This window comes from Drosophila biarmipes, chromosome X (assembly GCF_025231255.1).
Source record: "Drosophila biarmipes strain raj3 chromosome X, RU_DBia_V1.1, whole genome shotgun sequence".
In the NCBI taxonomy this organism is placed as follows: Eukaryota; Metazoa; Arthropoda; class Insecta; order Diptera; family Drosophilidae; genus Drosophila; species Drosophila biarmipes.
Genome location: NC_066611.1, coordinates 26,851,432 through 26,864,198, shown reverse-complemented (window position 1 = coordinate 26,864,198; position 12,767 = coordinate 26,851,432). Strand labels below are relative to the sequence as shown.

The following is a 12,767-nucleotide window of genomic DNA, read 5'->3' as shown; positions in this document are numbered from 1 at the left end:
AAAAAGTCTTATTTTTATTAGTTGTATAACAATTTCAAAATTATTATTCTTAATTTACAAAATTAAAAAAAATTTCAATTTTCGTGCTTACATTTTTTTTTACTTACTTATGTGCAGTCCCTGATTTAAGCCAACAGTTAGGCAACTTTTCTCTAATTTTGGCATATTGTTTCACAAGATTAATACGGCTCTCTAGAAATTTCCATCAATTTTTGTAATGGATTGCAGACCTCACTAATGGATCAATCTGAAGTTGCTACCGCAGACAGATCGAGATTTACGAGGTAGTCATATACCGGCGGTAAGTTCCATCAATTCCATTGATAAGCCAAAACCGAGGGTCGGATTGAAAAAAGTGGTTCAACGGTAGCTTATCGGGTGTCGATAAGGGGAAACCCAAGTGTTTTCCTCGCACAATGTGCAGTGGTTTTTAGTCACGAAATATACCCCAAGCGCTAACAACATCCACCGGGAACACACTTTTTAAATTACGGTCAATACAAAACATGGTGTTTCTTTTAGTCCTCGGTCTGATCTTTGTTATTGTAGTGATCTTCATGATTATTACACTAAAGGTTTTAGGCTTAAAGCCGCCATTAATTTTTGATAAATACCCACTGAAAGGGATCTTCTATCGCGTGAAGTTTTGGATCGCTTTATTGATCCTTCGACGCCTGAGATACCGTATTTATCGAAGGAATGAGTTGTTGCTAGGATCTGAGCATCATCTGGCTAAGATTGATCAACCGCAAGAGCTTAGCAACGATCCAAAGAGCTACGACGTGGTCAGCTTTATGGCTGCAAATAAAGAGGGTGAAAAACTGATGGTTACTATGGAGAGAAGAAGGCGAGGAGTTCTGAAGGCAGCTTTGTACCTATGGCTTCCAGAAAAGGGTTTGTTCAGTTCCCCAAACTTGCCCGATATGATATATTTTACAACCGACGGTGGAGAGGAAAGCCGAGAGTTTCAGGGTGGAGGATTCTATGTTTATCAAGAGGAATCTATGAAAGTTTGGCGGATTAAGTACAAGGGCGTACTGAAGAGTAATGGAGAGGTGGTAAAGAAAGTACCTGTGGAGCTGAACCTCCGGTTTAAGAGCTCTTCCGCCGAGTATTTTGACTACAACCGGGATCTCAGTTCCTCTTTGATAGCTGACTCCATAGCAAGAGAAGCCTGGAATGAGAAATTCTACAGCCTTATGCAAAGTGTTAAGTACATCGTGGAAAAGCGAACCCACTACGAACAGCACGGAGAGCTGACGGGAAAAATCAACTTTAATGGTGAGGCTCTATCCTTAAAAATGTTTGGCTTTCGAGATCACAGTTTCGGGACCGAACGTTGTCTAAGCTCCATTAACCGGTATGTGTACTTCGCTCTGTTTATGGATGATGGCAGCAGCATGGTTGTGGGAAATCTCAGCCAGCCATCCTTTTTCCTATCCTCCCTGAAGGTTGGTTACGTCTGCACTCCTTCGGGGAATTATCTACCACTGACTGGGAGCAATTTCGAGCTGTATTCTTACGGTGAAAAGGGAATTCCTCCTCAGCACCAGAATTTCGTTGTGCGCACCGAGGAGAATGAATATCTCATCCAGATTCAAGTTAAGGAATCAGCTGTGCGGTATGTGGGCTTAAATTGGGAGTCCAAGGTCTTCAATCAGTTTGTGGCCTGCACGGTCAATGGAGTTTCCGGTCAAGGACACGCTGAATTCCTATATCGCTTCAGAGGCGGCAGGCCGGATGATATATCTTCTAAAGACCCCACCTGGTATCAAAACATAACGCGATTTGAAAGGAGCCTGACATTGCTGGAGCTGGAGGATGTTGATTTTATCTTTTAAGAGCATAAGGAAGCATTTCATTTGTTTTTATTTTTTGTGTAAGGTGACAAATGCACTTTATTTAGTAAAAAAATATGTAATTAATTGGAAATTTAAGATCGTGAAATGTACATATTTAAAATAAGTAATTTCATCTATGTATATATTGGTACAACCAAAACGTGTATCTAATACAATCTTTAAGTCCAAACCTTGTTTATTTATTCTATCAAATCAAATTATTCATAGAATGCAACATACAAATATAACAAGTTAAGGGAATCGGGATCAGCTGCAATCTAATATACTGTAGACGATTAGGAAGATTACCTAATCAGATGGGCAGTTTGACCCCTGTTAGCCAGCGAAGACTACTTCAAACGGTTGCAGAGCCGTCAAAAAAAGGGGTCAAACGGCAATAAGTATGTAGTATAGGTATAAGCATGCTGCAAGCGGAGCAGTATAACAACGGATAAGATTGGTCAAATCAGAATTGATAATGGGCGATTTAGTATGAACACCCCCCTCTAGCAAGTCCTGGAAACTACATTAGGTTTGTGGTCTGGCTTTTTCCTCCATAAATAATTGCGGGAAGACAGTATTATATGGGGCATAAAAGACAAAGTTATCGCTCTGTTAGCCATAAAAACACATACTTACCAGTTGTCACAGGAAGGACCGAAATCGATTCTTTAAAAATGAATATAAGACCAATTATATCACAGTAATATTTTCATAGTGATTTCTGACCTGCAGCAATGCCAAATAATGATTTCTTAATAAGTCTCGACCATTAGAGCCTCGTTTTCATCCCATATTTGTCATACACATACGCAGCTACCACCGGTAAGGAGATCATCGTCAAATACTTTCCAGCGACTTACCTAGAATTCGTTCATATCATACATACAGAAATCGACTTCATTACTTTAAATTAATGTCATTCTTATTTAGATTACAGAGGTATTCGATTATTTATTTGCAAACATGCGAGTCATGAAGATTAAAAATTTCCTTATAAGTCAAGGAACAAATACCATGATTCTTATCGTTTTTCTACCAATTGATTTAGTTAAATTAATTTTATTTTTCTCACCTGAGACATTGCATACGTTAGCAAAGTAGGGAAACTTTGATTTCGACATTTCTCTTTCTAGTAGCTGTCTTCCAATATGTCATTTTGTACAATACATTGCTGGGCAAACGAATCTTAATTTTTATGTCGCTATAATACTAAAATACTTAAATAAAAAATAATAATACAAAATTTCACAATTTTCGAGATGGAAAATAGTTCGGAGAGTGTTCCCCAGGGGGACAGTTCCCCGGATTCGAAAGCAGACGACATCAGCGAGACCGTGCGCTCGCTGGTTAGCCATGCCACGGAATGCACAGAGCCGTCTTTGAGTCCGGCGGATTTGCCTGCTCGCAGCCGGAAGGCGTTTCTGCAGCACATGATCGGTCAACTACCGGATATTGTCCAGAACCGCATACGAGCACTCAAACAAAATCAGCTGCAACAGGTACGCATTACGGAGAAGTTTTTTCGAGAGGTTTACGAACTTGAACGGCGATTCTACGGCCAGAGTTGCATCCTTTTCGATGTGAGGCGGGATATTTTAGATGGTTTGGTAGAGCCACCTTTCCAAGCGGAAAACACTTGGCTCGAGGAGCCACGGGATTCGTTGTATCTGGACTTTGAGAATAACGAGGAACTGCGCCGATTAAGGCTAAAATTGACCCAAGTTTCTCCGAATTCCTTGGGTGTTCCACGCTTTTGGTTGACCGTCTTCCAAAATGTTCCCCTGCTCTCCGAACTAGTTCAGGAACACGATGAGCCGCTGCTGGAATGCCTCATAGATGTACGACTGGCGTATGATCAGGATAGCTACACGGTTATCTTTCAGTTTCGACCCAATGCCTTCTTGCATGACTCGTCGCTGCTCCTCACTAAGCGCTACTTTTTGCAACACTCGGCGGATCAGGAGTACCCATTTTTGTTTGAAGGTCCGGAAGTAGTGCGCTGCGAGGGCTGCCATATCCATTGGCGTGACGGCTCCAACCTCACACTCCAAACGGTGGAGAGCAGGCGAAGAAATAGATCCCGCAGAGTCACCAAGGTCATGCCCCGAGAGTCATTCTTTCGGTTTTTTGCTCCGCCCCAGGCCTTAGATCTGTCCCTTGCGGATGAAAAAACCAAGCTAATATTGGGCAACGACTTTGAAGTGGGTTTCTTGCTACGCACGCAAATCGTCCCAAAGGCAGTGCTCTTTTACACTGGCGATCTGGTGGACAGCCTGAATGAAGCCACCCCGGACAACCGCTCCTCGTCCTCGGATACGGATCAGGAGCAGGTTTTGGGCACACAGTAGAATACAGTACGACGACAAAATTATAAGTTCAGAGTTATAGTGTTATACTGCCTGTATGGATAGTGATTAAAAATAAAATTGTATTGTTTGGCGACAATCACTACAAGCATTTGGGGTAAACCCTTTCTTAGGCCTATTTAAATATGCTGGTGTAGTACTCCTCCTCCAGATCGTACAAATCCATGGCCATTTCGTCACGCAGTTTCATTAGCTTTTTGTCACACTCGCTTTGCGTATTTCTAAACAATTGCGAATTGTTTGTGATGGCCTCGTTCACGGAGTGGAAATCGTTGAGGATTAGGTACTGCTTCAGGTCAGCCACTAGCTTCATAAGCGACTCCCCGGCGCGAACTAAAAGAAGAGGTATAGATGAGGCATATGACTCGGATCTTCAGGGTGTTGATAACTCACCCATATTCGCCGAGCGGACTTGCATTTCCAGAGCATCCTGTTCGCATTGAGTGGTCTTTGAAATCTGACTGTGACTCTCACGGCGCGCCAGCTTGAGGATTTCTAGAGTGGATAAGTGTAAGTAGCTCTATCAGGTGGCCCCTTGATTTCCTATTACCCTCGAAATTCTCCAACATGCTGCGAACATCATCCTTTAAGCGTGCATTGTATGATTTCAAAAGCGCCTCCTTCGACTGCGGCAATATCGTCGTCCTGGGCCCGCTGGCCATTGTTATTTTGTTATTATTTCGGGCAACTCCAAAACACCCGTTGGGCTCTTTGGACCACAATAAAAAACAATATCGCGACTCGGCTAATGATTTGTTTTTTATAATAACGAATAATCTTTTTGTTTAGTTTTAGCGACTGCAGTTTTATTTCGATGTAGAGGGGAAACCAGTGTTGCGAAATCAGATTTTTTTTCCGCGATTTTCAGCTTCTTTATACTATACTAGCGGTCATATTTTAGAAACAGCGAAAAGCGGAAATTTTAACTCTTTTTAATTTTGAATCTGCTTTTTCAGACTAACAAGTTGAATTTCTTCAAATTTCCAAATGAAACAATAGAACACGCAGTTGCATTGAGCTAGCTATTGCTCATTATTTTGTCCACCCTTGTCCCGCCGAAACAGCTTTTTCTCAGCAAAAGTTGACAGAACTGGTGAAACATAAAAAAAACCATTGATGATTCAGATAAACTGTTAACACTATAGTGGTGGCACTCTCGAGCACCTATCGGCTGCGGCTGCAGTCAGTCACTACTGCCTTATCGATAGCCGATTTCAGTTATATACCTTTCAGTATTGTCAATTTAGCGGTTTTCCGACTATAGCTAGTGTGCTCTAGCGAGTTTAAGTTTTAAATTCACATTCGCAGATAAGTACTGTGCATGTTAAACAAATGCTTTTATAAATATGAAGTGCCACCAAAATAGGGATCACTCAGACATGTTCTTACCTCATATTTTTAAGCTACATTTAAAATTTGTTCGGTCATTTTTGGCTTTTTTCTGAGGCTTGTATAGCTGATGGCAACACTGTTTGCACGCATTAAAAAACGTAATTTGCAGAAAAGCGGGCAGGAATCATTTGCAACCAGGACGACGGAGTATCCTTCCGGAGTGTGATGCATTAATGCTAAAGTCGATTAGCGGAGGCGTTGGCGTGGCATCCACGGAAAGAGGCGGCGGAGGAGGAGCTGACCGGGTTCGAGGCAGGGACAGAGGATTAGCCAATAACAGTGCCGGTATTCTTTATTGCCCCGCCTGTGTGGCAGCTGCTAATCAGCATAGTCCTAGTCAGAGTTCGAGTCCCCAGCACGAGGGTTTCTTCTCGCGCAGCTCCTCCAAGTCAAGCAAAAGAAACAAGGCTCGAAAGAGCGCCTCCACTGCCGGTTGCTTAGACGCCCAGCACATACGGACCAATCTCCGGATGTCCATGTCCAGTTCCATGAGGAGTACCAGGGGCCACGGAGCAGGCTCCTCGAATTCGCATCCTCCAGGCAGCAGCTGTAGCAACGGATCCGGAGGATTCGGATGCGGACTGTCCTACGACGTAGACAGCAATGCTAGCAGTGGAAGTGGCAGTGGGAGTGGAAAGGTCGCCTCCCCAGGAAGTTATAGTTGCAATGCACTCAATGTGGACTTTACATCCTACACAGCCACTCATCAATGGACCCGTATGCTCGAGTGCGCCGAGTTTGTGGGAGCCAAGTGAGTAGTAAAGCGTTACAGCTGGTATTAGATTGGATTCAACCTAAGACCATTCATTAACCATGGTGAAGGTGATCACCATTTAGATCCATATTAACCATATATAGCCAATCTATGCAGATCAATCATATTTTTCTTCTTTCTCAGACGGAGCAAGCACACAGTAGTGGCATACAAGGATGCGATGTTCGTATTCGGCGGCGACAACGGCAAGAATATGCTGAACGATCTGATTCGCTTCGGTGTAAAGGACAAGTCCTGGGGTCGCGCATGTGCCACAGGAACTCCACCTGCTCCGAGATACCATCACTCGGCGGTGGTGGCTTGCAGCTCAATGTTTATCTTTGGAGGCTACACCGGCGACATTCATTCCAACTCGAACTTGACCAACAAGAACGATCTGTTCGAGTACAAGTTCCAGAGTGCCATGTGGGTGGAGTGGAAGTTCTCCGGACGCCAGCCGGTTCCTCGATCTGCGCACGGAGCAGCGGTGTATGACAACAAGATGTGGATTTATGCAGGCTACGATGGAAATGCGCGGCTTAACGACATGTGGACCCTGAATCTCACCGGAGAAAATCACCAGTGGGAGGAAGTTGAGCAGCTAGGGGATCGCCCGCCTACCTGCTGCAATTTTCCCGTGGCTGTCGCAAGAGACGCAATGTACGTTTTTTCGGGACAAAGTGGCTTGCAGATTACCAACTCGCTATTTGAATTCCACTTTAAGACGCGAACTTGGCGTCGCATTTCGAATGAGCCTGTCCTTCGAGGCGCTACCTCAGCTCCCCCTTCGCGAAGATATGGGCATACGATGGTGCATCATGATCGCTTCTTGTATGTATTCGGGGGATCGGCGGACTCGACGCTGCCCAACGATCTGCACTGCTACGACTTGGACTCGCAGGTGTGGTCCGTCATCCTGCCGGAACCAAACTCGGATGTGCCGTCGGGAAGGGTGTTTCATGCCTCTGCCGTCATCTGCGATGCCATGTATATTTTTGGTGGAACTGTAGATAATAGTGTAAGGAGAGGAGACACCTATCGTTTTCAGTTCTCCTCGTATCCGAAGTGCACTCTGCGCGATGACTTCGGTAAGTTTTTTCTAGACAAACAGTTCTGCGACATCCAATTTATCGTTGGAGCGGAGGAGATTCGCATACTGGCGCACATAGCCTTTGTGGCAGCGCGTTCGAAGTACTTGAGAAACAAAATATTAGCTGCCCGGGAAGCACGCCAGCAGCAGATGGAGAAGGTGTATGGGGTGGGTCAGGTGGATGCACTGGCTCTAAACACAGGCGTGGGCGGGGACCGCGGACCCATGTTAGAGGTACGACTGGCCCACGCATCCCCCGAGGCCTTTGACATCATACTGAACTACATTTACACAGATCGAATAGATTTGAAAGATACGTACAGCAAGAACATCATCATTCTGATCACAGACATCTACCAACTGGCCGGACTATTTACGATGCCGCGGCTGGCCCACGGCTGTATTCAGTATTTGGACTACAAAATTAACAAGATTAACGTTTTGGAGGCACTCTATAATGCGGACAAAAGCAAGTAAGTGAAGAAATATATAATTTATATCGTATCTTTACATAAAACATAACATAAACTAATATATTTGAACACCATTCACCAAAGCATAAAGATCATTAAAGACCACTGCATGCAGTTTATCATCAAAGATGAGAACTACCCCGAGGTGGTCATGTCCAGCGAGTTCAGCGATTTGGACAAGCCTCTGCTGGTTGAGATCATCCGCAAACGTCTGCATCCCAGCAAGGTGGTAATGGACACTAGTTATGAAGCCAATATAGGTACTCATATTATATTTTTATTCAAATCCTTTTCTAAAGACCCATTTCTTAAGTAGGAACCACCTTGGAGATTGACTTGTGCGCATTTTTGGAGTCAACTGGCAACGATTTTTGCGATATAAGCCTCGTCCTAGAAGATCATGTGATACCAGCCCACAAGTCGGTGTTATCATCACGTTGTACTTACTTTCAAGGCATGTTCCGATCTTTTATGCCACCGGATAACACGGTGAACGTAAGTACATTTTTAATTTAAGTTAAAACCCTGTATATAAGAAAAACTAAACTAAAAAAGTAACATCGATAAATTTGGCTTTCTTCCAGATCCAAATTGGAGAAATTTCACCATCGCTTGAGGCGTTCCGCTCTTTGCTGCGCTACATTTACTACGGCGAAACGAAAATGCCGCCTCAGGATGCACTTTATCTCTTCCAGGCACCCTGTTTTTACGGATTGGCCAACAATCGGCTCCATGCGTTTTGCAAGTACTCCTTGGAGCACAACATCACGTTCGAAAATGTACTACAGACGCTGGAGGCTTCGGACATCACAAAGATCTATGACATTAAGGAGTATGCTCTCAAGCTGATTGTCAAAGATTTTGCCAAGGTCGCAAGGCTGCCGAAGATTTCCGGTTTGTCGCGCGAACTGTTGCTGGAGATCATACGCGCTGTGGCCGATTCGCACGGCGAGTTTCTTACGCGGATCAATATCAATACAGATATCTGAAAACTGGTGTTGCTCCAGCCGGCATTGCAGTTTTTGCACGCCTGGTTGCAAATCGGACGTAGCACGTAATGCGGCAGTAGCGGTTGGCAGCGCCGAACGAAATAATCCATTTTTTACTAACCGATCCATCCCCATCAATCCTCCTCTGCATTTGGTCAGTAATCCTTACCGATTCCGAACCTACAAAACGGTCTCTTAGAGAGTCTGCATCAGTATGAGTGAGAGAGAGATACCCATTTATGCATAAACGAAATGTATTCGTGTTCTTTGGTTGGTAAGATACGGGCTGCTGCAGAATCGCTCTGTATATGTATACCCCTGTGTGCCCACCAGTATTAATCGAAAATCCACATCGATTCGAACAAAAACACTAATACAAACAAAAACCCAACCAATTGGCCTTACTTGTATAGAAGGTGAAACAAATTTTCTCTGTTCCAAAACCCTCAGATAAGGTTTTGTTTTATAACGTATCTCGAGTTTTGTTAAGACATTCTAACTGAAAAGAAATAAGATTGTCAAAGATTGGTAAAAGCTAAATTAAGACTCATTTTCAATGTATAACATTTAGTTCGAGCCAGAGAAAGACAAAGTTTTGTCTTTTGCTTAACCGCTCTGAGATGTTAGACTACTCCGCGTATCAAAGCTGTCCGAAGGAATTTTACAAAAAGAAGGTTAGTGTGGTTAAAACTTGGAAATATAAAACATAATTTACTTTGTTTTTCAGGATTATTGAGCCTCTGCTTTAACCAGATGATTTTAGTTACAATTAATTTTTGAGCAAAAACAAACAAATCAGTCAAACATGTTATAATTTATAAATTGGAATACCCTTGCAAAGTTGAGTAAAGTTAATATACAAAAAAATAGGTAACCTTTTGTATAAGGTTTATTCAAGTCTCCAAAGCCGAGTTAAGTTAATATAAAACAAAATAGGTAACCTTTTCTATACGGTTTATTGGAGTATACACGCAGTAATATTTGATCGCTAAAATTGTATTATATATACCTTTCTTAAAATAACAGTTACTTGGCACTTTTATTTTACTTGTCAGATTATCATTTTTGTTTAAAACTTTTGAAATAAAAGTCTTCACTGATTTTTGCGAATCTTTTAGAATTTAAATCAATCAGCAAATTTATAAATTCGCAATATTTGTAATATTATTGTGCTTTCGATCTACGTTTGGTTTTTATGCAGGCTCATCATTTTCTTAGGAATCCGAAATTTGTATACCCGTTATTCGTAGAGTAAAAGGTCGAAAGATCCGCTGGAAAGTATGTAACAGGCAGAAGGAAGCGTTTTCGAGCCCATAAAGTAAATGTATTCTTGATCAGGATCACAAGCCGAGCTGATCTAGCCATGTCCGTCTGTCCGTCCGTATGAGCCCTGAGATCTCGAAACTATAAGAGCTAGAATATTCAGACTTAGTATGCAGATTCCTGGACTTCGCGAGAGACTGTAGCGCCTGCATCTATAATGCTAGAAATAATTTAAGCGTTTTAGCCGTTTAGATGCGTAAAAGTGGGCGTGGCAAACATTTTTAGATCAATCGAAAGGTTTTGATGAGACACATACATTTAGCAAATAAAATTTTCTAGCATGACAACTGTGACCACCACAATTTTGGGCGGTTTATAGGCGTTAAAGTGGGCGTGGCACATTTTTTTCAATCGTTAGGTATTGATAGGACAATTACATTTGAGTTAAAATTGATTCTACCATAAAAACTGATTTTCTCGGATTGTGGGTGTTAGAGTGGGCGAGTCACCCCGCTGAAACAAACTGCATTGGAAGTCCAGGAATCTGCATACCAAGTCTGAATATTCTAGCTCTTATAGTTTCCGAGGTCTCAGCGTTCATACGGACGTATGGACATGGCTAGATCGACTCGGCTAGTGATCCTGATCAAGAATATATATACTTTATGGGTTCGGAAACGCCTCCTTTTACTTGTTACCTTGCAGATATAATATAATTTTGATCAGAAACTTGTAACACTGCGAATGCAAACGACGTTTCCGACCATATATACTTAATCAGCATCATAAGATGAACCGCTATAGCCATGTCTGCCCTTTTTAAAAGCCATCGTAATGAAACATTCGCAATCGTCATCGCATATATATGTGCACGCAGAAGTAAGCTTCCGTCCTTGTTTTTAACTACTTTTAACATTCGTAAGCTTCGACTACCATACTTTGCAAGGTCCTTATGGTCTTGGCAGCCCGAGAGCCTTCCCTTATTATACTCCCTTCAAAGTAAAACTCAGTAGTTTATAGGGATTTAAAACCAATCAATTGTATCAATATTAATTTTCGTATATGAAAGAAACTACATGTACTATGCTAAGCTACCTTTAATCACCTTTTTATCGTACAAAATGATATAGTTTTGCCCTTAATGATTGTTTTAGATATTCTTTCGAGGTCGTATAGATGCATATATAAATATCCCAATTTTCGAAATTGTGATTAATCCGTGTTTATTATTGTATTGCCACTACTCTTAAGAAATATTTTAGTAACTTGATTTTAATTTTGAATGTTTTTTGCATAATTTCATTTTAGTTGCTGTATAGCGAGAATTAATAATAAACAATATTATGGTATAATTATGCAAATTCTGTTGTAAGTTAAATGGAAAATCTTTGGGGTATTACCGCAAAAACGAAGAAAAGTAATGGAATTGAACAAACTGAGCCCGGAGTTTCGGGTAAGTTGTTCCCAACTGGCACAAATAAATTAATTTCGATGGAATTAAAACCAAACAAAGCCTGCAGTCGAAAGTGGGAGTTGTCAAAGGGGATGGCAAGGACGCAGGAACCCAGTGGAAACTGTAGCCAAGGCCGGGACAATAAGGAGGACAATAAAGCCCGAGGTCCTTTCCATTTTTAGAATGGTCAAGGCTTTACTGTAGATAAGTGCAGGAGGGAGAGTTCGTTCGGAATAGTCGATTGGTTTATTGGGTATAGGCAAATCTAAAAGTAATAAGCATAGGGGATCAGAGAAAAATGCTGATGTTTAATTCTTGCGGAGTTCTAAATGATTTAATTTATTTGGAACGGCCCATAAACCCTATTCAAAAGTCTAGCTAAGCTTTAACTCATCTTCGTTTAAATGCAAACCAATCCAAGAGTTTAGAAATAAGAGGAAGAAGGTTCCGCATTCCGTAGCCCGCTATCATTTTATAAGTTTATTATTAAAGCCATAAGCAGAGATCAATACTGATGTTGAGGGTGAAGATTGCCTCGTTTGATGCTTTTTAATATTCGTTTCATGTGGACGGCAGCACATAAATTTTATGTCAATTAAAAAAAAGTAGCAAACCAATTTAACTTATTAAATAATGGTGCGATATGGATTTTACATTTATTCTGTCTATCTTTTTATGGGCTCATAACTTTTTAATGAACAACTTGATTAGAATGTATAGTTTATTCTAACTATTAGCTAAAATACTTTTCAGCAAGTACAGTATACTCCTTAAGTTAAATGTACGTGATACAAAAAGAAAGTGGGTGCGTCCCTCGAAAGCTCTATTTGAATGGAGCACTGGGACTATTGACTTTTCTCAAAGTTTTTTTTCCACTTCCTGATGCCGACCACTGTGTGCTTACTTAGATTAATTTATAGCGACAATTATTTGTATCCGCTCAGGTTTATCTGGCCCGGACTACGTCCCCAGAACCGAATTTATAGGCCGCGCATAAAGTGTTCCTTTAGCGGCTCTGATGCCTGATAATTCCCTCAATTTTCGAGGACAGTGCAGTTTAGATAAAAAACCTGCTCCCCTGAAGCCAAATCTATTCAGCCCCTGTACAATTGGAGTTTAGTTGGCGTACAGACAAAAAAACCT

At 41.7% G+C, this 12,767-nt stretch overlaps 4 protein-coding genes across 5 annotated transcripts; 3 read left to right on the top strand and 1 right to left on the bottom strand.

Moving 5' to 3' along the window:
• Positions 1-465: 465 nt before the first annotated feature.
• LOC108024109 (uncharacterized) lies at positions 466-2,060 on the top strand. Its single transcript, XM_017093887.3, has one exon. It carries the CDS (start codon positions 507-509, stop codon positions 1,839-1,841), a length of 1,335 nt encoding a protein of 444 aa, XP_016949376.1. The 5' UTR covers positions 466-506; the 3' UTR covers positions 1,842-2,060.
• Positions 2,061-2,964: 904 nt separating this feature from the next.
• On the top strand, positions 2,965-4,292 carry LOC108024250 (nucleosome assembly protein 1-like 1). Of its 2 annotated transcripts, XM_050888557.1 has the most exons (2): positions 2,965-3,343; positions 3,407-4,292. In XM_050888557.1, the coding sequence occupies exons 1-2, from the start codon at positions 3,104-3,106 to the stop codon at positions 4,190-4,192; spliced, it is 1,026 nt and encodes a 341-aa protein (XP_050744514.1). In that variant the 5' UTR covers positions 2,965-3,103; the 3' UTR covers positions 4,193-4,292. The 2 variants fall into 2 exon arrangements, with proteins under 2 accessions (XP_050744514.1, XP_016949622.1); XM_017094133.3 differs by having other exon boundaries at positions 2,972-4,292.
• On the bottom strand, positions 4,253-5,262 carry LOC108024252 (mediator of RNA polymerase II transcription subunit 22). The gene is made up of 3 exons (XM_017094135.3): positions 4,761-5,262; positions 4,604-4,705; positions 4,253-4,543 (listed from the first exon to the last, which is right to left on the bottom strand). The coding sequence occupies exons 1-3, from the start codon at positions 4,870-4,872 to the stop codon at positions 4,326-4,328; spliced, it is 432 nt and encodes a 143-aa protein (XP_016949624.1). The 5' UTR covers positions 4,873-5,262; the 3' UTR covers positions 4,253-4,325.
• A 229-nt stretch (positions 5,263-5,491) lies between these two features.
• On the top strand, positions 5,492-11,532 carry LOC108024217 (leucine-zipper-like transcriptional regulator 1 homolog). The gene is made up of 6 exons (XM_044093154.2): positions 5,492-6,353; positions 6,501-7,919; positions 8,004-8,179; positions 8,236-8,414; positions 8,504-9,582; positions 9,636-11,532. The coding sequence occupies exons 1-5, from the start codon at positions 5,776-5,778 to the stop codon at positions 8,906-8,908; spliced, it is 2,757 nt and encodes a 918-aa protein (XP_043949089.1). The 5' UTR covers positions 5,492-5,775; the 3' UTR covers positions 8,909-9,582; positions 9,636-11,532.
• The last annotated feature ends 1,235 nt before the right edge of the window (positions 11,533-12,767 follow it).

Bases quoted from the DNA above. Each gene is read 5' to 3' on its own strand.
- LOC108024250 (XM_017094133.3), top strand. From the start codon at position 3,104: ATGGAAAATAGTTCGGAGAGTGTTCCCCAGGGGGACAGTTCCCCGGAT.
- LOC108024217 (XM_044093154.2), top strand. From the start codon at position 5,776: ATGCTAAAGTCGATTAGCGGAGGCGTTGGCGTGGCATCCACGGAAAGA. The intron at 7,920-8,003 runs GTAAGTGAAGAA...CATTCACCAAAG, and splicing joins TATAATGCGGACAAAAGCAA to CATAAAGATCATTAAAGACC. The intron at 8,415-8,503 runs GTAAGTACATTT...GCTTTCTTCCAG, and splicing joins CACCGGATAACACGGTGAAC to ATCCAAATTGGAGAAATTTC.
- LOC108024109 (XM_017093887.3), top strand. From the start codon at position 507: ATGGTGTTTCTTTTAGTCCTCGGTCTGATCTTTGTTATTGTAGTGATC.
- LOC108024252 (XM_017094135.3), bottom strand. From the start codon at position 4,872: ATGGCCAGCGGGCCCAGGACGACGATATTGCCGCAGTCGAAGGAGGCG. The intron at 4,706-4,760 runs GTAATAGGAAAT...TATCCACTCTAG, and splicing joins CATGTTGGAGAATTTCGAGG to AAATCCTCAAGCTGGCGCGC. The intron at 4,544-4,603 runs GTGAGTTATCAA...CTCTTCTTTTAG, and splicing joins AGTCCGCTCGGCGAATATGG to TTCGCGCCGGGGAGTCGCTT.